Raw genomic sequence first — 27,947 nt, 5'->3', positions numbered from 1 at the left:
ATCATTCACTTGGAACTATATGTTTATTGCAAGCATTGCCTAAGATTGCAATAAAATTGAAAATCTTTGTTGGCCACATGTTGTGTTGTTTATAAGGAGAGGCTTTTATCTATGGTCAAGGCAAATAGTCAGTTAATTGCAATAGAAATTTTACCATGGTGGAAATTATGATATTGTAATAATGTAAGGTAATTTTACTGGTATATTTTCAACAAATAAATTTCTAGTGCGCTTTTTGTGGAAAATACTTAAACATAAACATATCAGAAAATCATTTGAAAACATGTGAGCATTAGCATTGGAAAAACAAAAATAGTATTAAATTTCAAAAATTTCTGTTTTTTTTTCTCAGATATTCAAGGTCTTATATAAAATGATGAAGAATTGTCAGATGTAATAGGACAGATAAACACTCAGTAAATGAGGATGGCAGTTCTTTTATTCAGGTGTCACCTAGGTACACCTGTGCTTTGGCAGTCAATTATCATTCTATAATTTATGGAATACCCCATTATCATCTTGCCAAAAACTGGAATCAGTATTAAAATTTTACACATCATCTGGACTCACTCATACTGGAAACAAATGCTATAGAAAATTTAAGTGACTTTATATTTTGCTATTCACTGTTAGGAGAATTTAACAGAAAGTTGTTAGCTTATGCATTCACTCAAAATGAATATTGGAAATAGCCTATTAAACAATAATACCATGCTATCTAATGCTTTTTTCAGTAATATATTTTCTTTGGATAATTTAAAAACTTATCTGACCGTTAATCATTGTAAACCTAGATCTTACAGATTTTTGTTACATTTATCTACACCAAAGATCCATTCCTTTTTTCCCCATGGGGCACAAAAAGCTTCCACAAAGTAAAACCATGTATTCAGTTATGATAGTTTCATACTTTTCAGAATTATTGTATTTTATGTTATAAATAGTTTTCCCCTTAAAAGCTAAGGACTAAACAGAACAACAGAACATAATAAAAGTATTTATTAATTAATAAAATTTATATTATATTATAATTTAAGTATTTATGATAATAAAAGGCTGTGAAGGATAAGAAAAGTCCAAATCCCAAAAAATATAATATGTAAAAACACATGCTTTTAAAAATGTGAGTGATACTTAACTTTTCTTTTCTTTTTTTGAAAATTTGACTTTTCTATCCCTTTAAAAGTGGAGTAAAAATTAGGTACCAAATTAGGATAAAAACAAGTTAAAATACAGTTTACTCTCCTTATAAGTCAGAGGTTTACTATCACTCAATAAAAATATAAAAAGAAAATTTGCTGGATGGGTGTGGTACCCCATAATTCATTTGTTGTTTTCTTCATCTGTCATTAACAATACCTTCCAGAAAAGACCAAATGGAGATAAAAACAAATGAACTATGGAAAGTGATTAATTTCTTTATACACTAATTCAGTACAATTGCAAGTTTTACCTTTTACATTTAAAATATAAATCTAATATAATATAGTCCCAAATAGACACAGAAATATTTAATCTTAATCTGTTGTCCCTTTCCAGAGATTTTGATGAGGATCAAATGCAGTCCATTGAAAGGCAGATAAATGAATGCAAAGACCAGCTGATTACTGCTAATGAGGAGCTGACTATTATGATCAGGTTGTGTATAATTCACATCAATATTTTTTGTGATGGTTTGAGATATATTCAACTAAGTTTTATGATTACATCGAAATTTGATAACAGTGTGTAATTTCAGTGGAACAATATATCTTGTGTAATGATAGTAAAAAATCATTGTCAAAATTTTCTGTAAATTTTTTAATCTGTTTTTTTTTTTTTATTTATTTTCTTCTCCTTTTTTTTATTTGTGGGACAGAAAAAATGTTCATTTCAGTTTGTAATCTGTAAATTGTATAAAGCATGGTCCACTTATCACCACTGAGCCTCAATACTGTCCTTATACTGTGTAGAGTGACACCTGAAAGACCTCCTAAAGAGGTGATAATTTCCAAGGGAGGCCTTTAAGTGATGGGTAGCTGTTGATTACCGCTGTGCAGAGAGAAACATATCCTGAAATGGTGTCAAACAATTCAATTAACCACCATGAAACCAGATCTATTCTGGTCATTACTCACTGGAAGCATTTTACTCCAATTCTTCATTTATCAGAATGCATCTTTCGATTCTTATCAAATCAGTAAATGCTTGCTGCAGAGAGGCGCGTATATGGGTATAATTATCACAATCAATTCATCTTATCATATTGTAAATCAACTGTTTCTCACTTGACATTTGATTTTACACTTGATTTTCAGTATCAAAGATTTTGTAGAAATAACTGATAAAAAGATTGTAGATACCCGGTATTTGCTGATTGAACTTGAGCAACCATAAAATGATCTCTTATCAGGATTCTTCTTGTTCTTACAGTTGTTTTACCCAAAGTCAATTACAAGATGTATCACAGCTGAAGTCCTCTAAAGGTATGACAAACAACCTTATTATTTACTTTTTGATGAAAACAGTAAAAGTGAACAGCCCCTGTATTACAGTGTTATGTTATTAATTGGCCTTGTGAACATTGTAGAAAGATTTTTTTTTTAAATCTACACCAAGCATCATATTTTAACATTCAAAATTCAAGCATTATATTCAGATAGATGAAACTACATATGTGGATAGAAAGTTAAATGTTAAAATTTCAAATACAAACTTTAATAACATTTTCTTATCACTTTCTTATTGTTTAGCCCAAGAAGCAGTGGTAGTTCGCCATAATGAAGTCTGCTTTATGCATGCACAGTGGAGACTGACAGAAACAGATGGCCAGCTAGGAATGGCAGACCTAGTCCTTAGAAATTTTATGTAATAAGCCGTAATTTTGATTAATGAACTTGTGAAAAATTTCACTTTATAGTTTATGATGTATGCCATTACTTGTGAGCAGCTTATGGAATAATGTGTTCCAAATAAATTAAAGGATTTTTTTGTATACAAAAACATTTTATTGCTGTATTCTCCATTAGTTTCTTAATTGCAAATCTTTTAATTATATTCATGTGCTGTTCTTTCAGCTATCATAAGGTAAACAATAGCGATGACTCAGGGGCCCATTTACTGGAGCTTGGCTATGTGAAAGTGACAAATTTGCTCCCCAACTCAATTTACAGGGTATGCAATCATCTATTTTCCATATTATTTAAAGTGTACTTAATGTTTACAAAAACATAGGAGCCAGGCGGAAGGAAATACAGACAGCTGAATGTCTAAACGCATATATGTAGTCAGTATATTAATAAAAGTGAAGCAATATTTACATAGAAAAAATTGTTCTAGTATAATTATGGGGTAATATTTTACTCAGGATGTGCTTGTTCCACAATGTCTATCAGGGAAAAATGAGGGTGGTCAGCAGAGGCAAGTGACCTTGAGGATTTTCTGTAGGGAAAAAGGACCAGGTACTTAGCATGAATTAATCATCATTATATGAATTATACGAAATAATTTTATAATGATAATACCAATGTGAACTAAAATGTTGCAGAAATATCATAGTTAAGATGTATTTTGTTCAATTTTAAAGTTTTTAGTTGTTTTTATTTATTTTTGACATTTCCTTTTAACTGTCGTCTATTTATTATAGTTGGGGGTATACCTGTGAAAGAGCATTTTGAGATTAATGTTGTGCCCATCACACTACAGTTGACCTACCAATTTTTCAAAACCATGATGGGCTTCTTTTTTCCTGGCAAGAATATAGATTCTGAGGAGCATCAAGGTATAAAACTTTTTAATAATAAATTTTAGGGAGTTCATAATCTTTAAACGAATAATATATATGGTATAGCCATACATATATTTCTGTGAATTGTAGTTCTCATCAAATCTAAGCTTCACCTGCAAACAGATTATTCATATTTTGTATCTTAATATTTTACCAGTGGATTTGTTATTACCGGAAAATATTTGATTCAGGTGATGAAAGCAAACCAGAGGGCACCACTGTAACATCACCACAGAGAAAGAGAGCCTCTGTCAAGAGAAGCCAATCTGTAACCCAGCCAAACCATGATGTTGTTGAAAAAATGACGGTATGTAGATCTAATTCGGTTTCAAAACATCTTCTTTTAGTTCACTATGAAAATACATGCCAATTAACATTTATCACGCCACCCACATACAGGGTTCACGTGTCAATTATTTAGCCCTACCTTGTCAGTTTAATTTTAACAACCAAAGAACCAGATGTATTGTGTGTAAGTCAAAACACATGAATAAAGTGTTAAGCTTTATTTTAGCAACATGCTGTTGTTTGATTGATTCCAGGAAAGAGCTGAGAAAAACAACATGTTCCTCTACATTAAAATACCAGAGGTGCCTCTTAGAGTAAGCTACAAGGTAAAACAGTTTTCTTAAATGTTTTGGTTTGATTTTTTCAGGAAAAAGAATCTGTTAATGAAATCACCGTGATTACTGTTATGTCATTCAAGTTATATATAAATTTTCAAATACAAATGTGTAATAAAAGTTTATATAAGTAATATAGTGTTACAATGATATGTTTATTTGCAACAGATGTAACCATCTGAGAAAAATGAAAGCAGGTTTTGCCAACTTTTTATGTATTTATTTAAATTTTTTATTTGATGACATAAATTTGAATTAAGGGTGAGAAAGAAAAGAATATTGAAGATGTCCATGACTTTGGGCTCACTTTGCCTACTCTGGAATATCACAATCAGACCTGGACTTGGTTGGACTTACTGATGGCAATGAAAAATGACAGCAAGCGGGTATTACTGTCACAGGTAATAACATTTATCTGGGACTTGTCTTATGGTATGGGTAAACTTTAAGGTCACTCAACAATAATTTCTTGTGAAGGGAAGGATATGCTAAAGGATCTGTTAAAACTAGACATAATTTAGATCTGCTCTGGTGTGACAGTATGTGTCACATGATGTGGTACTGATTAAATAACTTACTAAATGTGAATTGATGTAACAGCTTTGATTTAGTCACTTACTTTTTTGATTTAGTCAATTGTGATTGAATTAATTAGGACTTTCATAGTCAGGTATAGTTATTTTATTAATTCAAATTTTTTTCAATACCAAAAATTCAAATTAGCCCAACTCACTATTTCAAAATGTTTCAATTAAAATTAAGGAAATACCAATAAAATACTGCTATGGGAAATATGATTAAAATGCTTTGTTGGCAGTTAGTTAGTAATTATCACAATTAGTTTAACACACAGTATCAAACGGCAAGAATGCAGGGAGACCCAACTGACAATAAATTTCATCCTAAGATAATTCTCTTGTGAAGGAAGTTCAAGTTGTGTAAAGATGATCATTTATTACAGTGCAGTAGTACTGTACTGTATGTCACAGTTAGCACATGGTCACTTTTATGAAAAAAATTTTTATTTTTATTCATTAAGAAAAAAAAATTGTATGCAGGAGGAGGGAAGACATGGGGTAGAACATGTAGAAAAGCACCTCATATATGAGTTTAAAATGCCTGCTTAGCTATTGGGAAGTGTAGGCCTAATGAGGATATTGCAATTTAATTTTCAGTGTTTATTTGCTTGATAGAATTTGATAGGTCCGATTGTTTTAAATTTGTTCATTGTTGCATTTCATGATTATCCTTCTCTTGATTTTGGCTTTCATTTCTTGTGAATGTTGTTTGAGTAAACAGCTGTTATGTAGTTAGCAAGTCATTCTTCTCATGTGGGATAAGTTATAAACATGATCCAACAATTTAAATTTTTCTCTCAAATGTAAAGGAAGAATGTATGTTACTACACAATGGTGTAATAAGCCTACCCATGCACCATTTGAAAGATTTTCTCTTCATACTGGGTAGTTACCATTTGAACCTTTTACTCATCAATTTAGGTAGGAGTTAATGTTTTAAGGTCAGAACTGTATGAAATAAAGGTCATGTGTTTGAGAATGTATAAGTCAGTTGTTGTCACTGCAGATGTATTTTTCAACTGCAGATATTTATCCAGTTTCTCATGCACAGAACTTTTGTGAAATTTATACGCTTAACTAGAATTTTTACATTTAACTAGAATTTGGTCTGCTCACATCTCCTAATTACTGGCATACCTTTTCAGGCAACAAGTAATAAATATTTCAGGTTTGAAATACAGTTCAGTATTTAGCTTCTATTATTCCTCTAGGTTCAGAGTCGGTGGTCCTGGATTGAAATGTAGTTAAAATCTTTATCTTGTGTAAACATGCTGTTGCTTGAAATGTGGCATGATTTGAAAAAATGGTGGCGTGATAGGAAATTCAGCATAATTAAGAACATAAATATCAAAAGATAAAACTCATCTTGTATTTCCACAAAGGATATGACTTATGAAACCAGCAGAGTTTTCCACTTGCAACTCACTGCTGACCATGGGTTATCTATTAGTAATTTCCTCTCTGAACCACTGTCCATGTAAAACATCTGTGTTTGATCAATAAATCAGTTAGACATTGCTCCTCTATCTGGTTCTGGTCATATGGTCTAGACTGGAGATGGCGTAGATGTTTGTTGATTTGCTTTAGTCGCCCTCATTCCTGGACAGAGGAACATGTTCAACTATCATGAGACCTTTTAATGTATACAAGATGATAAAAAGCACAAAAGGGTTTTATATGATTTAAACAGACATTTTGAGGAAAGAATTTCATGTGTTTCTGTATATATATTATATATATATATTTTGTGTGTGTGTGTGTGTTTTAGTTTATTAATTTTTCTCATGGGTGCTCAAATGATGAATTTTTCACACCATTTTTATGATATGAAAAGTGTGAGAGTAGCAACTTCAAAGAAATATAAAGCTCCTAATAATTTAGCCTTTGTTTTATGCATGCTTTTTTAGGCTATCAAGCAGAAGCTGCATATGCGTTCCAGAGTAGCTGCTCTTGTTGATGAAGCTCCAGTCACAGATGTTCAGCAGGAGGAAGACAAAGCTAAGATGTTACTAGGAGCTAAATTATTGGCAAGTATATTGTCTGTTATTATATTTAGTCAGTTGTAGGCTCAGTGCAGATAGATGGTAAGAAGGAAGAAGATCGAGTCATTCTTAGTAATAGTATGTCTTTATTCATGATTTATAGCAGTAGAGGACTGAAGATGCACCACTTTTTCACTATTTTTCTGCCAGTTTATCAGTTATGAATTATGTACTGTTGCAAATTTGTTAATTTTAATGCATGTGATATCTAAATGCATATATATACTTTTTATACTTTGAAAAGTGATGGCAAATGAATCTGAGTGTATGGAATTGATTGGCAAGCACAGAAAACCTTCTTTTCTTCATTTAATTTAGGGTAGCAGTGCCAGGTGATTTTGATGTTGGTTTGTGTCATTTGTGGGTGGCCTCTGTGGTTATGTTTTAATCTGACATTTACACTTAAATGGTCCAATAACATCTGATATAATGTCTTCTTTATTTACCTGTAAACAAACGGCTGTCACTTGACTGTGTTAATTGTTTTATTTACAGGCTGGTAATGAAAAACCGTCTAGCAAGAAGAATCTATTTGGGAAGAGCACTAAGTAAATATTACATGCAGATAGTGAAGGCATTGGCATGGTTGAGTAACTGTTAAAAAGATCAGGTCTTGTTATGCCAAGTGCTTATATTTACAATGATGTTTATGGAGACTATATACAGTAAGATGCATAGGTATTTGTATGCAGTTGGACTTTTTTCTAGGATGCAATTTTTGTCTGAGACAGGCCTGTAGCCAGGGGGTTTCTTTGGATTCAAATTATTAATCCAGCTTTAGACTACTTAATATTCAAAATTAGTATTTAGCTTTGAATTTCAGTTGTAACTATAAACGCATTCAGAGAACAGACATCCTAAAAGGCAGCTCAATTCTCAGAAAAATATAAATTAGTTCATGGTTCACCAGAATCTGATTGATATTAAGTTAGCCCATTGCTAATCTATCCAAACCAACAAAGGCAAACACAAATTAACCTCCTTGGCAGAGGTAATATTTATTCAGAAATGAAAATATTACTTATATTATTAAGTCCAAAGTAAAAGTTCCTTAAAACCCTCAGTTTTGTCAAAGAAAAATTCACAATTTCCCCTTTACAATTTCCAGATGATGTTCCTGGTTATTGGCCTAAGAGACATTAACAGACATTAACAGTATTCCATTATATTATTTTAATAAATGCTGCTGATTTTCATCACCTTTTTGTTATAACAATATGTCAGTTTTTTACATGTGTTAGCATTCAAACATCATATTAAACTGATTGTTTTATGATTGACCATGCTCATTTATTTATTTATTTATTCTTATTCTTTGTGAATATGTTATATCTTCCATTGTATTTATTCATATTAATTTTCTTCTGTTATTTCAAATTTGTTGACATGTAATTTGATTCAGAAGTCAAGGAAATTTGCCAAAAAATTTACCATAAAAGGTATATTTTGTATCAATTAACAATGTATTACTATCTCATGCCAGTTATGCATTATTAAAGCTTAAATCTTATTATTTATCTTTCATGAAGAAGATGGTGATGTTTAGTACATATAGGTGATAGTGTTTACATAATTGGCTAGTTGAATGCCACTAGATATAATGTTCTTACATATAAATATGTAGTAATAGTACAGGAATTATTGCTAAAAGATCTTATGGTCCAAATAAAATGAATGTATGAAAACATGATATGTTCATTCACATAAAGTGAATAAAAAAGAGAAGACCAGACTAAAAAAAAATTAAGTTGTAGCTCAACTGAAAATTATGAGATATTTAGTATGTTTTTTTAGAGAAAAATGTCTTTGAAAGTCTCTTTTAAGATTACATGGATCTTCTGGGACAACCTGTCCATCTTGGATGCTTAACTTGAGGCCCACCTGACAAAGTTCCACGTAGAAAGTCGTCAAACATGTAGTACCTATAAAAATTATTCAAAAATACATTTTGATATATTTATTTTTTTTAATTACAGCATTTATTGAATTATTGTGACCTTAAGTAGGTAATCATAATTTTAATAACATTCTATTTGGTTGCAAGAATGATCAGTTGAGCTTACTTGTCTTTTTTGAAAAAGTAGCTGTATCTTTGCTTTCTATCCATGAAAGCACCATCTATATTATTAGGTATTCCTGGCCAAAAAGACTGGATTCGCTGGGGAAAGCCAACAGACCACCGGATTTCATCAAATATCCAATAGTAATTGCCCTGAAAGAAAATGAATATTTGAACTAGAAAAGCACTCAGAGAGCGCATACCTCTGCCAAAACAAATTATTAACTAATAATTAACCTTTAATTAATGTATCATCATCAAAAGCTAATCAGTTTGCTGTTAAGTGACCTATCCTGAAAGTTTCATTAAAATCTATTTATAACTTTTTAGTTAGGTTGGTGACAAACAGACAACAGACAAATAGAGGTAAAAACAAAACCCTCTTGGTAGAGGTAATGAATGATAATGTGATTAATATTTTTTAGTAAGCATTTATCTGGTTCCAAGGTGAGCTGAAGTGTGTTTGCTTGAAAATAGCTATTCAAAATCTTAAGTTCACCTGCTTGACAGGTGTTGCTTTAAAATTTGTGATGCCACATTTTACAGAACAATACTGCCATCTGCACAGAAAGCATTTTGAAGCGGTTTCTCTTTGTTATTCACATTTTGACTCAGTTCTCTCTTTTTATATAGACAAAGGTACTTAAATCCGGTGCATGTTTCAAAACCAACAATGAAATGCTTGTTAAAGTTTTCATGAGGCATTGACCTTACCTTAAAAAGGTATATTCTTCCATCTCTCCAGGCTAGAGCTGCATCAGGATTTGTTGGAAACTGAACATCCCTCACTCGTTTTCTTACCGCAAGTTTATAATTATAATATATCCAAACTCTGTTACCTAGAATGTATAATTAAAAAAAATACTTATCTTATTATTAATTTTTCTTAAAACTGTGTTATATTACATGGACACACCTAACCTATGGTCTACATGTAGAAACATTGCCTTCAAATTTAGGATTCTGAAGATGCCCTGGCCCTCTTTACCTTCTCAAAATTCTCTGAATATCTTTTTATCTTTTTATAAGTGTGCTAAGTGAAGGGTTTGGTATAAGATAGGTTAAGTAAATCATACCTCTGAAAAAATATGTCCTTCCGGACCTCCAAGAGTACACAGCTGCATTGATTTTTGATCTGGGAAATTTAAGAAAAACTTTCCTGGCAGGCTTTGGATAGCTTGGCTCCACTCCAAATCCTCCCTTTATCAGTTTCCATATAAATCTGTCTTTAAAGACATATATGCTTCCAAAGAAATCTGGATGAAATTTAAATAAATATTAATTTAATAAATATGTATTTACCAGGTACACAAAAATTGGTGATAGGATATTAATACAATCTTTAATAAAATCAATTGTGACAAAAAAGGATGAAAGAATCGATTGCAAAAAGACTGCTTAAATCTATCTCATTCTTTTCAAATATATTGTTCAATGTATAAGTTTTGAAATCTCATTAGAATACCCTGTATAATAGCATCAAAATCTTCAGTGCATATGTTAGGTTTAGGTTTTGAAGGCCTAGATGGCGCCACTGTGCTGGGTGTGGTCAATTCACAGCTGATAGTCTTATGTTCCGGTGTGCTTAAATCACTGACAGTTGACGGGGTAGGCGGTGGACTTGTTAATTTTAAGGTACTAAACCGATCGGTTGAAGGAATGCCATCTGTTGATTGTGTAGGAGATGGGGTTTCCTTCCTTGTAGTTCTAAATGGCGGCGTTGGCACAGTCGTAGTTGTTTGTGTGCTTGGCGGAGTTGGAGACGTCGAGGTTGTCGTTGGAGTGGTGGTAGTTGATGTAGTTGTTTCATCTGAGCCTGTGTGGTATTAGTTCAAGTTTGAAAAAGAATTCAAGTTTTGTCGTGTATACCAAAACAACTCAACTTGATATTTACTGACTTGCTAATATTTCTACAATCATGATCCAACTTTACAAATACGTAAATTGCATTTATGGTGCGCTACCTTATTATAAAATGCAATTTTTTTTTTTAATTATCGCAGTATATTCCATAAAACCAATATAGGACGTCAAACCCATCAAAATAGAAAAAGAAGCGTGTTATTTTACCATAAACACTCTGTATGCTTCGTATATCATCTTCTTCGAGCTTCAAGTCAGGTTTATAACCACCATAGTATGGCGCCATGACAGCATCAGTATTCCGTGAATGACCAAGCCCAAGAGCGTGACCAAACTCGTGGGCAGCGACGGCCAACATGTTAACCCCTTGCGGTATATCCAGCGTCCAGTTCTCTGCAGCGTCAAAGTGGGTGTTACCATTGGGTGGGAAGAAAGCGTGCGCCAGTACTCCTCCTAAAATTGCAATCAAATTAACGTATTCCTTCATCCAAGAAGCATTGTTTTCGAATGTTTTTGTAGGGTTCAATTTTTTCATTAAAACCTTTCTAATTTTACGAACACATTTGTCAATTTTACCGTCACATTTGTCAATTTAACCGTTCTTTTCTTTCTTTCGAATAAGAGCTGTTGTAATTTTTTCAAGTTATAATCCATGTAAATATTTTTATTCGGATAAGCACTGTAATATATTTAAAAAAAAAAGAATTCTTGTTAATAATTATATAAGTTACCCTATAACCGATTGTTAATAGATAAGGGGAAACGGGAAATAATGCCAAAATTAGTCTACATACCTTCTCCATCAAACCTATTCCAATATCCGTCCCCATGATCTCCTTCAGCAAATTTTATTTCTATATCGGGAGATCCATTTACCACCTCTTCGAATACTAGTTGCGTTGCTTCACCCCACAGTTGGAAAGCTTCGTGAAAAGCACGCCTACCAATGAAATTATTTTCATTGACATGTTTAATTGAGTCTCAAGACGGTCTTATAATTTTTGGTACAATCTCGGACAAATAATACCGTATTATTCGTCTACCCTCTACCAGGGCGACTGATAGATTTTTTACAGATATTCACAGATATGTCTCTAGATAGATAGATACATGTTCATTTGACCATCTATCTATCTAGAGACATATCTGTGAATATCTGTAAAAAATCTATCAGTCGCCCTGGTAGAGGGTATTATTCGTCCAAGGTATAATTTAGTACTAGGCACAAGAAACTGGTTTCCGTATGGTGTGTTATATCAGGATTTACATATAGGCTACATACCTCTGTTCTGCTTTTTCTAGTTTGTCAGAGAAATTTATCGTCTTCCAGGTAATAAAATTTTGATTCCATTTGCTGCCTAGAAAAAAAATAATCAAAATGAATAATATTATTTCTTCTAACAAGATCATGACTAATTTAAAAGAAAGTATAATAAAAAAAGATATGCAAAAAGCAGATGTGTTATTTCGTCGATTAATATAAAGATATTGCCATGATATTTTACCGGAAGCATAAGTTTTTTCAGGGATAGCAGTGTCACTGGGTTTCCTATAAGGATCGAAGTCGGGGACACCGCAGCGTGGTTGTTTCATCTTGTTAACTGTTGCCGCGTCCAGCTCACCAGTCTCTGGAAGGCCTACCAGTCGCTGAAATTGCCTTCGAAACAAGAACATATGGAATGTAATCATGTTGGTATTTTTTATTCTTGCGATGTAAAGCGAGCGAACTTTTAAAGAGTGTTATTATTATTTTCATAGATATTCATTACACTATCCATGTTCATTTTATGTTATTCATGAAATAATTAGATTTTTACACCTGAAAATAACAAAATATACCGACTAAGGGCAATCTAACTCTACATGAACGAGGCATTGCTTCATGTGTAAAGTAGCGAAACCGGGACATATTAAGACATTTGTATTACTTCTTCTTTTTCCGGGGAATCTAACACCACTTTTTTAGGTAACAAATTAACAAAAGATTCACAAAGCAGTTACTTTTGGATTCCCAGAACAAAATTGATTTTTGGAAAGCGCTCAAGCTACCGCCCAGCTACTATTAGTACCTTTGCATATTATATTTTTATTCTTGCCGAGTGGACTGAGGTCAACACAGATTATTAGCCTGTGGTCGAAAATAAAGACTTTTCTGCATGAAAATGTGTAACTACCGTGTGTTAACGGTATTATGATGAAAATTCAGTTTCATTTTATTAAAACTGAAAAAATCATGAATCAAGTTCGGAAATGGGAAGCTATTTACATGACGAAATTGAAAATAATGAGAAAATTTGGCATAGACCTGCAGTCAGACATGATTACTACAGACAAGGCTTTCCTTTCAGATATTGGTGCTATTTCCTACAGAATAAACGCCAAGAAAATGCGAATAACAGTGTTTATTGCTTGTTTATTTTTCCGTCATGGGAGCAAAGAATGACTTCCAGGGCGTGTCCCCTATGCACGCCTGTGAAGATAATTAAACACGAACAGAGTCAACTTACTTCAAAGCTTCTGTCAGTTCTTCCTTCGAAAATGATGGTAACACGTCTACAGGCATCCCAGGTTTTATGCGAGGATTAGGAAAATAACCAAATCGAACTAGAAACTCCTGAAAATTGATGTAACTTTAAGTCACCGTGTACGAATCTATATAAATATGGGACGTTAGATAGCGTTTTTATTTCAATATTGTAGGGGAAAGTGTGCCACAGAACTATGTTTTATATTGACCTTATACCATAGATCAGTCTTAAACATCTGTGTTTCCTTACCAACATGTAGCGAGGGTGAAAGAAATAACTTTGTTGAAGCTTACACTTACCTCTAATGGTATCCTTGCTTTGTCAACAGGATCTGGTTTAGTTTCCATTTTTTTGTTTTCGTCAGTAATTATAACTTCGTTAGTCTCAAATGTTTGTGTTGACCCAGACGGTGTTACTGTGTTCTTAGCAGACTTTGTGATTTTTGGAACAGTTGTTGTGGACTTTTGAGCGGCAATTGTATATCCCAGTGCCAGTGTTTTGTTAGCAGGGCAGCCTTTATTTAAGTAAACTTTTCCTGTCCTGTACTTTGACAAGTCCCCAGTTACGACGCCAATGTTGTTTCCTCTCGGTGTTGCAGATGTCGGAGCAACTGAATCACTCTCCCCGTTTCCACCAGGTGTCCGATCAATTTCATTGGTGTTTTCGAAATCGCCTTTATTATCACCGCCAGAAATTTGAAGCGTTGGATTTGTTTCATTTGCAAATCCGTAAGAAATGACACCAACGATATTAGTTTCAGTATCCCCACCTTGTTCAGCTGTTCTATTGGGCGACTTTTCTAAATCGGTCTCATTCGCAAAACCTATACCTTTTACTGTTGTCTTTACTATCACCTCGTTAGTTTGACTTTTAACCACTCCTGAGGTAAAACGAGTATCATTGGCAAATCCAGGGTATAATTCCTCTTCAGTAAATATATTTTTGTCGCCTGGTTTAAGAGTAATGCCTCTCTGTCCATTCCCGCTCTCTGTTAGACTAATGATAGGGACATCTGTCACACCAAGGATCCGATCATCTGTGTTATCATCTGTTATTTCAATAGATAGAGTGCTGGATGGCTCAGTGGTTTTTGCGACAATAATTTCTCCGTCTCCAGAACCAATGTCAATTCTTTCTTTGGTTTTCTCATCTGTTGAGCTTTCCGTATTACCCAAAAGTATAATGTGTTTATCTTCATCTTCATCTTTATCGTCCCCAGTTAAACTAAGCGATGGAACAATATTTGTGTCGGTATCTAGATCCCCTGTAAGTGCATCTTCCTCATTTTCAATTAGAATCATTTCTGGTTTTGTTGTCGCACTACTAGTAGTAGAAGTAGAAGTAGTTGTAGTAGTAGTTGTTGTTGTCGTTGTGATCGGTGTCGTCGTCGATGTGATTGTTGTCGCTGTTGTAGGCATCGTGGTTGTTGTTGGTGGCGTTGTCGTGTCATAGCTCCACCAATAACAATGCCCACCGGACATTAAAAAACTTATCAGTACCAAAACCAGTCCATACGGTGGCCACCCTCTTAAGGCCATTTCTTGAAAACTCTTTCACAAAGTTCTTATGATGGGTAAATGGTCAGTACCCCACACGCTTAAAAACACTGAGCGTATTGAGTACCTAATCGGGTGTGCGCAACACGAATTTAAGAGATAACAAATGCGTTCAGCATGAGGAACTCTCCTTGTATAAACGGCACAGGGTGCAAAGAGGCATAGAGGTTCATCTTGTTTTCATTATTTTCAGCCGCAGAGCGAATTTATACGAATCATTGGCCAAAACGCGGTGTGTAATGGGTAACTCTTGCTGTGTTTGTGTTGGACCTGTTGCCACCTGAGAACACATTTTTCGGCTACAACACGGAAAACGTTGGAGTTTGGGTTGCAGATAACAGTTTGTATGATATATACACAATCTGTTTTTGATTTATTTTTGTTATGTTGACATGTAACCAGAAATATCATGGTCTTTTGTATGGGTTTAGTATGAGAAAATATGTAAAGAAAAGAGAGGGGGAAAGAAAAGTAGAAAGAAACACCCTATAATATGTCTTATTTTCCATTTATTCTTTATTCTGTTGTTATGTATTTTGTTATAGGGGTCTATTATGTACAACAGGGCAATAAAGTGAACGCCACATATCATGCCATGTTCTGTATAAGCTATTGATGATATTGCAAACCAAAGGAAATTGTTATATGAAATGATTGTCTTTTATGTTACTTTCTTTCTCATTTTTCGTGTTAAATTACTGTTACTGTAAATATGCATGCGATGTATTAAGTCTTGGTGTAACATGTATATGTATTTATGTTCCATATAAAATTTTTTGTCTGCGTTGTTTTCTGATTAAAAAAAAAATGAAACCATTTCTTCAGTTATGCAAATATATCGAATTCATAGGCTACTGCACTCACTGTATTTATGATTATTAGGCTGGACACTTCAATGCAGTCCCTGCAGTAAAGTACGGTGTTTAGCAGACTGCATAAAATTCTATAGGCCTATCGATTTTGACACAACTGTCAAAAGCCCAACCTAATTTGCGTTGATACTAAACGCCGAGAGATAAGAGAATGTCTGCTTTTCAGGCTTTTTATGAACATGCTCTGTTGCAGTCTCTATGTACCAGTTCAATTCCTTCAAATGTATTAACTTATAGGTAGGCCTAATAGTCAAATTCAAACCCTGGTCCCAACTCAAATATTTGAAATGGATGGTAAAAGTGACATTGATATTTCAGGTAAAGTATCGAGAACGTAATCAAAACCCCTCCCGCTTACAATTCACCTTCTTTATTTCAGGTTAAATCAAAGCACTTAGGAATTTCATCGTCAGCAACATCGCCGCGGGATGTTACATTCATACTGTATGATACCGTTTAAACAAACTAAGCTTCCACCGAGGTAAATTAAGGACATATCGGTGATATGATATGATGTTACGAACAATTTCTTTCTTTCTTTCATTTTGGGAAAGATATGTACCTCAAGTTTGCTTACTTAGAAAAGAGAGAGAGAGAGAGAGAGAGAGAGAGAGAGAGAGAGAGAAAAGTCGCATTTAATACGTACACACATAAGGAGAGCCGTCCAGTTTATTAATCAGTAATTTCATTATAATCTGGGATCCAACACATTATATTGAATAATAGATATAATTAAGAGGAAACGGATTTAAATATGTATAGTATTAACAATAAAACTACTGGCAACCCTTCTATTTTCCATCTGTTTTGTGATACCATGATTAAAGTATTAGCGTCAAATATAATGGAAGAGAAGAGACCAAAGTAGTGTCTCGAACCTAGGTTTGTAAGGTCAATAAGATATAGGCCTAATGAAGGTATATCTTCGAGGGAATATACTCCTGTACACTGGAATGACTGATGTAACGATATGATGAACAGCAAAACAGTAGAACTACGCAGGGACTATAGACACTATATATACGTATTGAAAATAAATAAATAAATAAATAAATAAATAAATAAATAAAAAATCACTAAAAAGAAGGTTTAGACCTTTTGCAAAATAGGGTTTAAATATATCATTTTTGGACGATATAATTCCTGTTTTATTTTAAAATAGCGTCCCCTGTTTTGACTGTTGACCCGTTTCTTTCTTTTTTCTTTTTTTTTTTTCGCGAAAAAAAGTTTTGAAGTTAACAAAAATCCCAAAACGCACACATAACTATGACAATCCACTTTTTTACTCTCATGTTATTTTCAATCAGTGGCATGTAGACGGCATAAATACTTATTATTCTAATACACAAAGGGCTTACTGTTATTTACAGTTTTTTTTTATGAGAATTTATTATGTCACGTGGTGCAGAGATCTCGCCAAACCCCGTGAACAGGTGCTTCAAAATCAAAATGGCGGCAGATCGTGAATGAAAACCGAGGGTTAAAAGTAGTAGGTCTGTTTGCAGACTGGTACTCTTTGCCATGAAGCTGCTTAAGCCGGCCTGGATTTCTCATGATGGTAGGCAACTGAATGTATAATTTCAAGTTGATCTAAAAATGTGGTATGATGCATTAATGATTAGAACATAAACTGGAGTGAACTCCAAAGCAAAGATAACCCATGTATTGTTTTCTCAAATCTCCTTTGAAGCTAAATTGCATCGCATTATATGAAAAAGAGAATCAGGTGTATGCTAGTATGTGATTAAATTTGATTCCAAATTAAATTAATTAGAAAAGTAATAACAATGATATCCTATTATCACAAAGGTAAAGAGTCATCTGTAAGTGTAATGCTGTATATTGATGATGGTGACACTTTTCTTTATTTCAGGCAAACCCATATTTTCTATTGACATTCACCCAGACAGATCAAGAGTTGCTACTGGGGGTCAAGGTATGTACATGTACAGTAACTTTATTTATTTATTTTTTTTAATCAGATATTTGGGATTCTTTGTGTCAGAAGATTTTTTAGTGTCAGCTATGCAAGTGAAGTCCAATCTAATTAGTCAATTGCCACATCCAGTTTAAGTATTCCAAACACTGATAGTACTTATATTTGCTGCTATATTGTACAACCTAAAAATTGACTTTGATTTAATGATTTCAGGGGAAGACAGTGGAGGGAAGATTGTCATCTGGAACATGGCTCCTGTCAGAGATGAAAAGTCAGAAAAAGATGAAAGTGTACCTAAGATGCTTTGTCAGATGGATAATCATCTAGGTACTATTTAAAAATAATGTCTTTTGTTTAAGAAAAGTAAAGTTTTTGAAGGCAGTGGAAATATTGGAAAACACACAACATTTTAAATAAGCGTACTTTTTTTGTGAAGCAAAGAAAATGCCTAAGTCACCTTAGTACTGATCATTAGAGACATTCCCTCTTTTTTCCAGCATGTGTCAACTGTGTGCGTTGGTCAAACAATGGCCGCTACCTTGCTTCAGGTAGTGATGATAAATTGGTCATGATCTGGCAAACCAGCAGGTAGAGCATATTTGTTTTAATTGTTTTGAATATTATGTTGATATACATAGTAAAGTAATGTTTGAAAATCCTCGTCAAAATTAAGTATTTTGAGGGCACTGATTAGATCAAATATTGTAAGTAGTAAGTGAAGTTTGTGCTTTATATTGCATACAGACTAAGAGAGAGAGAGAGAGAGAGATTATTCAAGGCATTTTGTTGTGAAAATTTTTTTATTTATTTATTTTTCAGATATGCAGGTCCTTCTACAGTGTTTGGCTCTACAGGAACTGTCACCAATGTGGAGCAGTGGAGATGTGTATTTACATTGCGCGGTCACTCTGGAGGTTTGTTGGAATGCTTTTACAAACATTTGTCATTTATTGACATGAAGCAGATGAATAGGTTATGGTTTATATATGGTGACAAAATCAGATATATGTAATAAAGAAGTTTGGATTCTGAAACATATTTAAAACATTAAGAATTTTGAATAGTTTTCTTTATGACAGCTCTACATTAAGCATTGTATCAGGCTTTCTTTTAGAAAGGGACATCATGTCATAATGATGCAAATTCATCAATATATCTTTCTTGAAGTATTACACCATGATAATTGGTTTTGGTAGATGTTCTAGACCTTGCCTGGTCACCCCATGATGTCTGGCTGGCCACCTGTAGTATAGATAATACTATTGTGGTCTGGAATGCACAGAAGTTTCCAGGTAATAATTGAAAGTTTATAAATGGGAACAAATTTATACTGGGGTCACTTGATTATTATGGTAAAATTTTAGTTTTGAACTAGGTCAGTGATACATTTGCCTTAAATTATTTTACATTTTCATGAGCAAGATTAGATAAGAATATGTCTTGCAATTATCTTAGATTTACTACTGGGGGAATGCAAGTTATTCTGTCACAAAGAACCATAAACAGGCCTACCCAACTACCAGACTTGGCACCGAATGATCCTGAATTCACCTGTAGATCAGACCACACTACCTGTTTTCAAGGTGGGTGTCAGATCACATTACACAGTATCAGACGCGAGGCCGATCTTGCCTAGTACGCGATGTGATAGTGACGATTTTCAGCAGGGTTGAAAAGCATTGCATCACCACTCAAAATTTGTTCAGGGTATGATACTGTGTAATGCGATCAGACACACACCTTGAAAACGGGTAGTGTGGTCTGATATACCGGTGAATTCAGGATCATTCGGTGCCGAGTCTGGTAGTTGGGTAGGCCTGATAAATAATCTTGGGTAAAGTATTAATGATTACAGGTACTTAGTTCCAAGTATTTTAACACACTAATAGTATATTATGATGAACTTTTTTTATTTTTTTCATACAAGAACAAGTAGCTGTATTGAATGGCCACAGGAGTCTTGTTAAGGGAGTGACATGGGACCCAGTGGGAACCTACTTAGCTTCCCAGGTAAATAGATCTTGATTTTATTCCTAACAAATTTTAGATACTCTCATCCAATTGATAACTTTTCAAGAGCTGTATCTGGAATATTTGTGTTATATTGTGAATAGAAGCCTATAAATATTCAATGTTTATTTTAGTCTGATGACAAAACCATCCGGGTTTGGAGAACATCAGATTGGCAGCAAGAAAAAGCTATCACAGAACCTTTTGAAGAAGTAAGTCAATGGTAATTACATAAAGGAAAATAATGAAATAGAAATAATCAAAATCAAATAATTTTTATATAATTGATATATATTGTGATGCAGTGAGGAAAGTAGAAGTGGTTAGAAAATTTCTTTTTTGTGGTTGATTTCAATTTCGGAAGTTCTTAAAGTAAAAAATACCTATGCTTGAAGGAAATCTCTGAAATGTGTTTAATTTTTGTATCGGTGAAATGTAAATGCACTGCCATCTTTTCTGTGTTTTTCAGTGTGGTGGTACCACCCATGTTTTGCGTCTGGGTTGGTCCCCCGATGGCTTCTATGTGGTCTCTGCCCATGCTATGAACAACTCTGGACCAACAGCACAGATTATAGAGAGGGATGGATGGAAAACTAACATGGACTTTGTTGGCCACAGAAAAGCTGTTACTGTAGTGGTAATTTCTTTTTTTTTTTTCATTTCAGTATTTGCAAATTGTATTTACCATGGTTAATTGTTCAATAGTAATTGTTTCAGTGGAGGTGAAATAGGACATGTGTTTTTTAATAAGAGTTTTATTTCTACCTAGAGGTTTGGTGACCTTCTCAATTTATGGGTAAAATTCTATTTATTATGAAAATGCTCTTTCATTTCAGCGATTCAATCCTAATTTATTTTCAAAAAAGATTTCTGAAGGTGCTGATAAGGTGAGTAAAATAAAATGTAATCAATTGATTCAGTGTAACTATTTATAATGTTATGAGGGCTAAAATGGTTTATTATATGCTATTGATCTTACGTTCAGATAACATTATTTGACAAAAGTACTGTTAACAAAAATGAAATGCAAAAATACAAACTGATGAACAGAAGTGTTATTTTGTGTACCAACTGATAAGTGCTTTTTGCTTTTAGCCCCAGCAGTATTCATGTTGTGCAATAGGCAGTAGAGATCGGTCAATATCTATTTGGGTAAGAAAGTAATTATAACTTGCATTGATAGATGAGAATTTTTATCCTAATCAACATTAAATTAGTAAATTAAATTAGTTTTTGCTTTCCATTTTACTATTCAGATTAATTTTTTGGTTGTCTATCCATAGTGACCACTTTCCGTTGTCAATTATCAATGTATTAAATCATTATTCAGTTTTTACCATCAGTAATACCCAACAAAGTTACCAAAATATATTAATCTTATGGATATATGTATGTATGATATACGTATTCAATGCTTCATGTTGATCACTGAGTGTTGTTATAAAAAAAATCCCCAAAGCTATATAAATATTTTTTTGGAATCAGCAGTTGATTACAAAGATGTGGCATTCTATATTAAAATGCTTCTATTTTAACTTAGCTTACCTTTTTTTAGTTAACCGCATTGAAAAGGCCACTGGTGGTTACCCATGATCTGTTCAACAGTTCCATTTTAGATATAACTTGGTGAGTCCCTTTATTGAGAAACTGAGTCATTCAAAGCTCATGCAGGAGTTCAAATTTCTTTCTTACAAAAGAAGAAAAAAAGAAAATGTCAGAGTTTTACAACAATGTAACTCAAGCGCCGTAGAATGATAGGTTAAGAGGGGTTATGATGTAACTATTCTAGAATTAATGCCTCTGGACTATGTTTTGCTCTAGGGACAAGACTGGGTTTGAGTGTATGTGCTGTTCTTGGGATGGGACAGTAGCTTACCTGGAGTTCTCACCTGAGGAAATAGGCACTCCATTAACACCTGATGAAAAGGTATTTGCATTATAACTTGAGGAGTTGTCCTCTTTCATGTTATTGCCATAACTTTTAGGTTAAATCGTATGTAATTTTTTTTGTAGTGTACTTTTTCCCTAGATATGATGAAGAGATGAATCTAGGTTTGGAATTTAATATTTTTATTGTATTTGCTAGTGGCAGATTCCCTAAGTAGCAGTTAAATAGCATTGTACTTGTTTTTGCGTGTTATTTTGGTTTAAGCAGTGCACATTATTCATGTAAAAATGGTTAATAACACTGTTCTGAAATTTACTCTATTTATTATATGTCTGTGTGTTCATACAGATGCAGGTATTAGAAAAAGTCTATGGAAAGACATTTGCCTCAGCCCCCAACGGGAATTGTGTTGCCAATCAGATAATAGAGACTGCTGCCATGTTAGAATTACGGCAAAAGCAGACAGAGGAAAGGGATAAACAGAAAACACCAGGTAGTGCTGCCACTCCAGCAACCCCAGTGGCCAATGGAGGCACACCAGCAGGAACACCTGTCAAGGTATTGGTTTAGTTTTTATGATTTATTTAAAAATAAAGACATGGTGTTAATTTTTTTAATAAAAAAATTAAATAATGCAGTGTCAGATTGGTTTTTCAAAACAACATCATTCATTAAGAAACTAAATTTATTGATGTGGTAATGACTAAGATCACCTCTGTTGTGTGGTATTGTTGATTTCAGAAAGGGTGACCTGAAGAGTTGTTGGTGTTCATTTCAGGTTCTTAATAATAAGCAGATTGAAACTAAAACTGCAGACGGCAGGAGACGAATTACACCCATCTTCCTCGCTGCAGCTGCAGATATTGCAGGGTAAACAAAATGTCTTTAAAAAATTCTGAGAAAACAAAAAATTAATTATTTAAGAAAATGGCTGTGTTTACTGATAGATTAGTCAAAACAACTTAAAGGGATAATAACTCTTCGTATGAGATCTTTATTTCACAATAAAAACATTGTAAGCAACTCATAGAAAATATTTATGTTTTACCACAAAAACAGCAAATATTGCTATTATTCTGATATCTGAGCTTGTCGTCAGACCATGTGACCTACATAGATGGCTATAGTGATTATAACAAAAAAGAAAAAAACTTTTTAGAAAAAAACCAGAGACTAACTTTGAATGTAGAAATGGATTCGTTAACCATTGGTAAGTATGAGAAAATTGCAGTTTACTCCAGGAAAATTCATTTTTTGGTCAAACGAACAGTTATTATCCCTTTAATCAAACGTTTGCTCTTCTTATTTAAATATTTTTTTACATTTCTGAAAATGAAGTCAATTTATTAAAATTTTTCCAACAGTGATGACCCAATACCATTCGGTCAAAAGGAACCCACATTTACAAGCTCTGAAACGCCAAGCACAATAGTTGTAGAGAAGAGAAATGAGGTGACTGGTCCTGTGAGGAAGTCTCCATACTCTGACAACTCTAGGTCACAGTCAGTTGTAGATGCCTCTGGTGCCAAAGTACCCACCACCCCAGGGGCAGCCAGTAATAAGCCACATACTCCTTCAGCTGTCATCAGTCCCATTACACCAATCAAGGTGAAGGTTTTTTTCTGGATGCTTAAGTATCCCCTGCCAGATCCCCCTGTAATAAAACACTTTATTGGGACAGTTATTTCATGATGTCTGAAGTGCATAGTTACATGATCCACAATTTGACTGCAACAAAATACATCTTAGTACCTCACTAATCTATAGTTTGATTTGTTTGCTTTTCTGTCTCGTGTTATGTACCTCTTTTTCATTGTAGCCAATGTCATTACAAGAGGCAAGAATAGAGGCATTAAAGAAACCAGGATCTGCAACTTCACAGTAAGATTACATAATAAGAATACACTTACAACTGTTTAATAGATGTTATCCATTGGATTTGGAATGTAACACATATAGAAATGCTATTTTCATTCTTGTAAGTTTCCTGACTCTTGATCATACACAAATTGGTGATAATAATTTAATATTTTCTCTCTAAAGTGAAAAACACAAAGATAAGGAACGAAAAGAAAAGGACAAACCTAACAAAATATCGGTGAAAAGGAAGCTGGATGCAGGTGCAAGTCAGAAGAGACCCAGGAAGGAGAAAGAAATCCACAGGGCTTCTGCAACTGCGACTGTATTACACACTCCAACGGCCCCTGTAAGTATAAAACCAGGACATTTTTACACATCAATGACATTTTAGACTCATTTTCCTCTATCAGTTATGAATGAGGCTTTTATCTTATGTCTCTGTACAAGACAAGCTTTGTTAATTACCTGTATGTCTAAAACTTGGATATATAGCACATGCCATTTTCAGGATTAAATTACATCGAAATTCCATTATATCTGTCTATTTTAGGCTGTGGGTGCCACAGAAACTAGGGTTATATACTCTACCTCAGGACTTCAGCTGCCTGTTCCTAAAGTGGAGAAGTCAGCTAGTGTGCAGGTATGTAACTCTGACATGGGGTAAAGAAATAACAAGTTGTACACTGTAATAAAAGTAAGCATAAAGTTGTTAGTGAATTGTAGCAGCTTCTTGCATCCCTTGGTAATATGCTATATTGAAATCTTTTTGAATAAGAAAAAAAAATGAAAAACCTAGCCAAAAGTGCTTCCAACCTATAGGTTGTTTACTGAAGCAGTTATAGTGGTAGAGTTGCTGATGTTTTCTTTTTGTCCCATAGATTGGGGGCAGTGTTGGCAGTGACGACCAGTTAGTGCTGGTTCTGGAAAATGAAGTAGTTGGTGGTCCCAGTAATCTCCACAGAGTAAAGTGTCTAAAAGGTGGCCAGCAGCAGTGGGAGAGTGTGCTGGCTAGCAAAGGAGTGGTCATTGCAGGAAATAGGTATATTTACTGAATATGGTTGCGTATATGCATGGTTGTATTTACATTAGTAAATATCTCAGTTTTCACGTGAGTCCAGATACTTAATAAAAACCATATAATATAAATGTATAACAGATAAACTCACGTCACATCTTATGACAAAGGTCAAGACAAGGAAATAAAAATCATTTCAGAATCATTCAACACTTAATATTTGTCAATATGATACAGTGATTAAGTTTTCATTATTGATATAATGTTACTTCAATTTCAGTAATGTATGTTGCTGTGCTTGTGAAGACAGCAGTCTCCATATTTATTCCCCAGCTGGCCGAAAGCTGTGTCCCTCTATGATGTTGCACTCGCAGCTCTCTATACTACATGTCATAGGGTATTATGTAATGGCTGTCACTTCACAGGGGGGTCTGTATGTATGGTAAGTAGAACATAAAGAAAAACGATCCGTTATTGTATTCTGGATTTAAAAATTGTTGAGTAGACTTGTAGGTAAAAGAAGCTAAAACGTATTGGTATTTTGCTCTTTGGAGCACCATCCTTGTAACATCTAGTTTTTGTCTAGTTTTGTTTGTATGAAAACTAGCATTGTAGATGAGCCTCATTATTTTGGTTGATATCTACTGTGTTCCCTGAATTTTTTATTGTTTAACTTTCAGCAACTTTCAGTTCTGGTTGATATATATTTTGCCTTTGGATACTGTCATATTTAAGATACTAACAAATGCCATAAAATTTTCATTTTCAGGAATGTTCAAAGCATGACAGCTGTGATAAAAAATGAATCTGTCATATCAATAATACCAGGTATGCTATACTTTTGGGAAACATTTAAGAAATGTATTTTAAATAATTTGTGAACTTAAAAAAAAATTTTTTTGGGGGGGGAGGGGGGGAATCCACTTCCAAGTACATATTTGAGGGAAGTGCACATAATGTCCATTAAATAAGCATTTTAGTTTGTTACTTTTGTGATGCTTATCTTTGTAGTTCAGATATTAATGTCCACATAGAGGGCTCCATGTTGACAGCTCCATTCCTTACATGGTTTCAAACTCTTATAATGCAGGTAATAATGTCCAGATAGAAAGTTCCATGTTGACAGCCCAGGGTATCCCAGTGATCTCACTGTCGACAGGGAAAGCTTACACCTTCAAGCCAGACATGGGGGCATGGTGAGATATTACAATGAGATCTTTTGCAGTATGTTTTATGGCAATTTTTGAGGAATCCAGGGTATTTATGTGTGGTGTTTAGGTTGCTGGTGTTAGGGATTGGTTCCCAGGGCTTACTCTAGCTTTGACAATTATATCCAGTTGATGATAATGTCTTTATTTAAAAAAAAAAACTTACGGTTATATCTTATGGTTGGGTTAAATCTTGTTACAGTCCAATCCCATTATTTGTAATGAACAAACATCACTTTTATATTATTCCCCTGAAGAAAGATGATCACATTAAGTATCTGTTCAGGGTCCAGCTTGCATCCAGTGGTGACCCTCTGGCCAGCTGCTCTGACCATCATTCCTGTATACCAAAGGAGGGTGGACACAAAATGACTGGGCCACTGTCAGCACTTCAGCTGAAGAAACAAAGGTAGATGGAGATTAAATATCTGTAAACTCTTTATAATGGCACACATTTATAATTTAGGGTGACTGTAACTGACTTGATTTAACCGAAAGTGGAAAAGGGGAGGAATGGGATGAAAGGAGAGAGAGAAGGTACACATTTGCTCATTGACAGGCCCATTCTCCCTATTTATGAAAGACAATATGCCTTCCCAACATGTTCTTCGACTATTATGGATTTACCTTGAATTGAACAGATCAAGTTTGAGGTCTTGACAGATTATAGGGCCGTTGCTCTCTGTGAAGCCTGATCATATTTTCATTCCAGAGCCAGTCAGCAAGCAGGTCAGCTGTTTAGGACAGGACATGTGGCCCAGCAAGCTTCCACTATGACTCATCTGGAGAACCAAGTTGCAGCAGCCTTAGCATTGAAATCCAGTCAAGAGTACAAGTTTTGGCTATTGACGTACATGAGATATCTAGTGCAAGAAGGTACAGAACTAGAGCATAATTATGGAGATATTTCCAATATGTGTGTGTAATATTTAAGTGAAAATAGCAGATTTTTGCCTTCAGTGTTTTGTAATGAATGGAGTCATATCTCTGAACATATGGCATATTCCTCATCAATATTTTGGCATTTTCAATTAAAGGTGTTGAAGCAAAAATTCGTGAGGTTTGTGATGAACTACTTGGTCCAGTGTACAAAAGCAAGACTGCTTCGTCATGGGAATCTCATACTTTGGTAAGTTATTTAGTGGGATAATGGCCTTTTTACTTTTAACTTGCTACATAACGAATTTTGATAGATTGTGATGAACTCGCAAAATTAGAAATAATTTTTTTAGAGTCATACATGGTTTTGTTTTCAGTGACCTAAGAAAGTCATTATTAAGTCCGTGTGAGTGTGATATGATCAGAGTGTAAGCCAATATTCATTTTAATTTTTAAAATAATTTTTCTTGTTATGATTTTAGAGGATTTATTTTTAAATTATTGATTGAAGGTTGAATTTTTGTTTGAAAAGGATATTTGTTTCACTCAACAGGGCCTGGGCAAGCGTCATTTGTTACAAGAAATTTTGCCAATAGTTGGTTCCAATTTGCGCTTCCAAAGACTGTTCACGGAATATAAAGAGCAACTGGATACAGCAAAACTTTAATTAACTTAAAGATAATATTGTCTAAATTATTGCTGAAAATCACTTCTTTTTTATTATATCATTCTTTAACATTTTGTAGGTGAAAATTGTAATAAGGCCAGTTAATATAAATATATATTGTACCTTTCCTTGGCATTTATCCTAAAGTTACAGATATACCCAGCACATTTTGGAATGAAACTAGTGTCACAAGAACTTATGATTAATTTCCCTTTGGGAGAAAGAAAAATTTCGCCTAGGTAATTCTAGGGCATGAATAAAGAACAAAATTATGATTAAAAACAAACACTATTGTGGGGATCTGGACCTTTGGGGAACAGCTGAAATGACCCAATTAATTGCCTGGGTTCTTAATAGTTAAGAGGTTTTAAAAGTAAATTATTGCAATAACATTTGCTGCAAAGTTTTCATGACTTGGTCTCAAAATTCAAAGCATGTGAATAGGCTTGTGTGACAAATATTACTTGTATTTGAAAAAGGTACATGAAGTACAATAAAATGATTTTATAATAAAAAGCTGGCTGTTATTTTGTGATTGAATTAAATGGAAAATTAAAATGAGGCTAAATATTGGACAAAAAATATTCACAACAA

At 33.9% G+C, this 27,947-nt stretch overlaps 3 protein-coding genes across 6 annotated transcripts in view; 2 read left to right on the top strand and 1 right to left on the bottom strand.

Annotated features, from left to right (window-relative positions):
* LOC106178119 (protein hobbit) overlaps nucleotides 1–9,058 on the top strand; it is a 29,478-nt gene extending 20,420 nt beyond the window's left edge. For 3 of the 4 annotated variants that reach the window (XM_013561176.2, XM_086999387.1, XM_086999386.1), the window contains exons 50-60: nucleotides 1,540–1,638; nucleotides 2,413–2,465; nucleotides 2,733–2,847; nucleotides 3,057–3,153; nucleotides 3,347–3,440; nucleotides 3,626–3,760; nucleotides 3,958–4,073; nucleotides 4,309–4,380; nucleotides 4,650–4,790; nucleotides 6,875–6,994; nucleotides 7,505–9,058. In XM_013561176.2, the coding sequence (XP_013416630.2) occupies nucleotides 1,540–1,638; nucleotides 2,413–2,465; nucleotides 2,733–2,847; nucleotides 3,057–3,153; nucleotides 3,347–3,440; nucleotides 3,626–3,760; nucleotides 3,958–4,073; nucleotides 4,309–4,380; nucleotides 4,650–4,790; nucleotides 6,875–6,994; nucleotides 7,505–7,561 (1,099 nt within the window). In that variant the 3' untranslated portion in view covers nucleotides 7,562–9,058. Of the gene's footprint in view, nucleotides 1–1,539; nucleotides 1,639–2,412; nucleotides 2,466–2,732; nucleotides 2,848–3,056; nucleotides 3,154–3,346; nucleotides 3,441–3,625; nucleotides 3,761–3,957; nucleotides 4,074–4,308; nucleotides 4,381–4,649; nucleotides 4,791–6,874; nucleotides 6,995–7,504 lie in introns of those variants that run through there. The other variant, XR_015331746.1, reaches the window with a different exon arrangement.
* Nucleotides 7,979–15,178, bottom strand: LOC106178118 (uncharacterized). The gene is made up of 11 exons (XM_013561174.2): nucleotides 13,759–15,178; nucleotides 13,439–13,545; nucleotides 12,437–12,588; nucleotides 12,214–12,289; nucleotides 11,726–11,871; nucleotides 11,139–11,384; nucleotides 10,534–10,884; nucleotides 10,145–10,324; nucleotides 9,783–9,907; nucleotides 9,073–9,221; nucleotides 7,979–8,931 (listed from the first exon to the last, which is right to left on the bottom strand). Exons 1-11 carry the CDS (start codon nucleotides 14,995–14,997, stop codon nucleotides 8,835–8,837), a joined length of 2,868 nt encoding a protein of 955 aa, XP_013416628.2. The 5' UTR covers nucleotides 14,998–15,178; the 3' UTR covers nucleotides 7,979–8,834.
* A 2,097-nt stretch (nucleotides 15,179–17,275) lies between these two features.
* LOC106178137 (protein HIRA) lies at nucleotides 17,276–27,869 on the top strand. Its single transcript, XM_013561203.2, has 27 exons — nucleotides 17,276–17,445; nucleotides 17,761–17,823; nucleotides 18,040–18,153; nucleotides 18,324–18,414; nucleotides 18,646–18,740; nucleotides 19,023–19,118; nucleotides 19,754–19,836; nucleotides 19,971–20,048; nucleotides 20,306–20,473; nucleotides 20,673–20,723; nucleotides 20,932–20,988; nucleotides 21,392–21,462; nucleotides 21,658–21,763; nucleotides 22,073–22,282; nucleotides 22,503–22,594; nucleotides 23,089–23,332; nucleotides 23,544–23,605; nucleotides 23,768–23,930; nucleotides 24,135–24,224; nucleotides 24,463–24,623; nucleotides 24,880–25,041; nucleotides 25,369–25,427; nucleotides 25,690–25,795; nucleotides 26,094–26,216; nucleotides 26,520–26,683; nucleotides 26,845–26,936; nucleotides 27,240–27,869. The coding sequence occupies exons 1-27, from the start codon at nucleotides 17,409–17,411 to the stop codon at nucleotides 27,351–27,353; spliced, it is 2,952 nt and encodes a 983-aa protein (XP_013416657.2). The 5' UTR covers nucleotides 17,276–17,408; the 3' UTR covers nucleotides 27,354–27,869.
* Nucleotides 27,870–27,947: the final 78 nt, after the last annotated feature.

The sequence above is a fragment of the Lingula anatina genome, chromosome 1 (assembly GCF_051362555.1).
Source record: "Lingula anatina isolate TDL-2025a chromosome 1, LinAna3.0, whole genome shotgun sequence".
Taxonomy (NCBI): domain Eukaryota; kingdom Metazoa; phylum Brachiopoda; class Lingulata; order Lingulida; family Lingulidae; genus Lingula; species Lingula anatina.
This window is presented reverse-complemented; position numbering and strand designations above follow the sequence as displayed.

What these genes read in the sequence shown, in the direction of transcription:
- LOC106178118 (XM_013561174.2), bottom strand. Translation starts at nt 14,997, where the DNA reads ATGGCCTTAAGAGGGTGGCCACCGTATGGACTGGTTTTGGTACTGATA. An exon ending in GAACTGACAGAAGCTTTGAA is followed by an intron (nt 12,589 to 13,438) that starts GTAAGTTGACTC and finishes CTTGTTTCGAAG; the next exon opens with GCAATTTCAGCGACTGGTAG. An exon ending in AAGGACATATTTTTTCAGAG is followed by an intron (nt 9,908 to 10,144) that starts GTATGATTTACT and finishes TATACATTCTAG; the next exon opens with GTAACAGAGTTTGGATATAT.
- LOC106178137 (XM_013561203.2), top strand. Translation starts at nt 17,409, where the DNA reads ATGAAGCTGCTTAAGCCGGCCTGGATTTCTCATGATG. An exon ending in TCACAGAACCTTTTGAAGAA is followed by an intron (nt 20,049 to 20,305) that starts GTAAGTCAATGG and finishes TGTGTTTTTCAG; the next exon opens with TGTGGTGGTACCACCCATGT. An exon ending in AAGCCAGACATGGGGGCATG is followed by an intron (nt 25,796 to 26,093) that starts GTGAGATATTAC and finishes GTATCTGTTCAG; the next exon opens with GGTCCAGCTTGCATCCAGTG.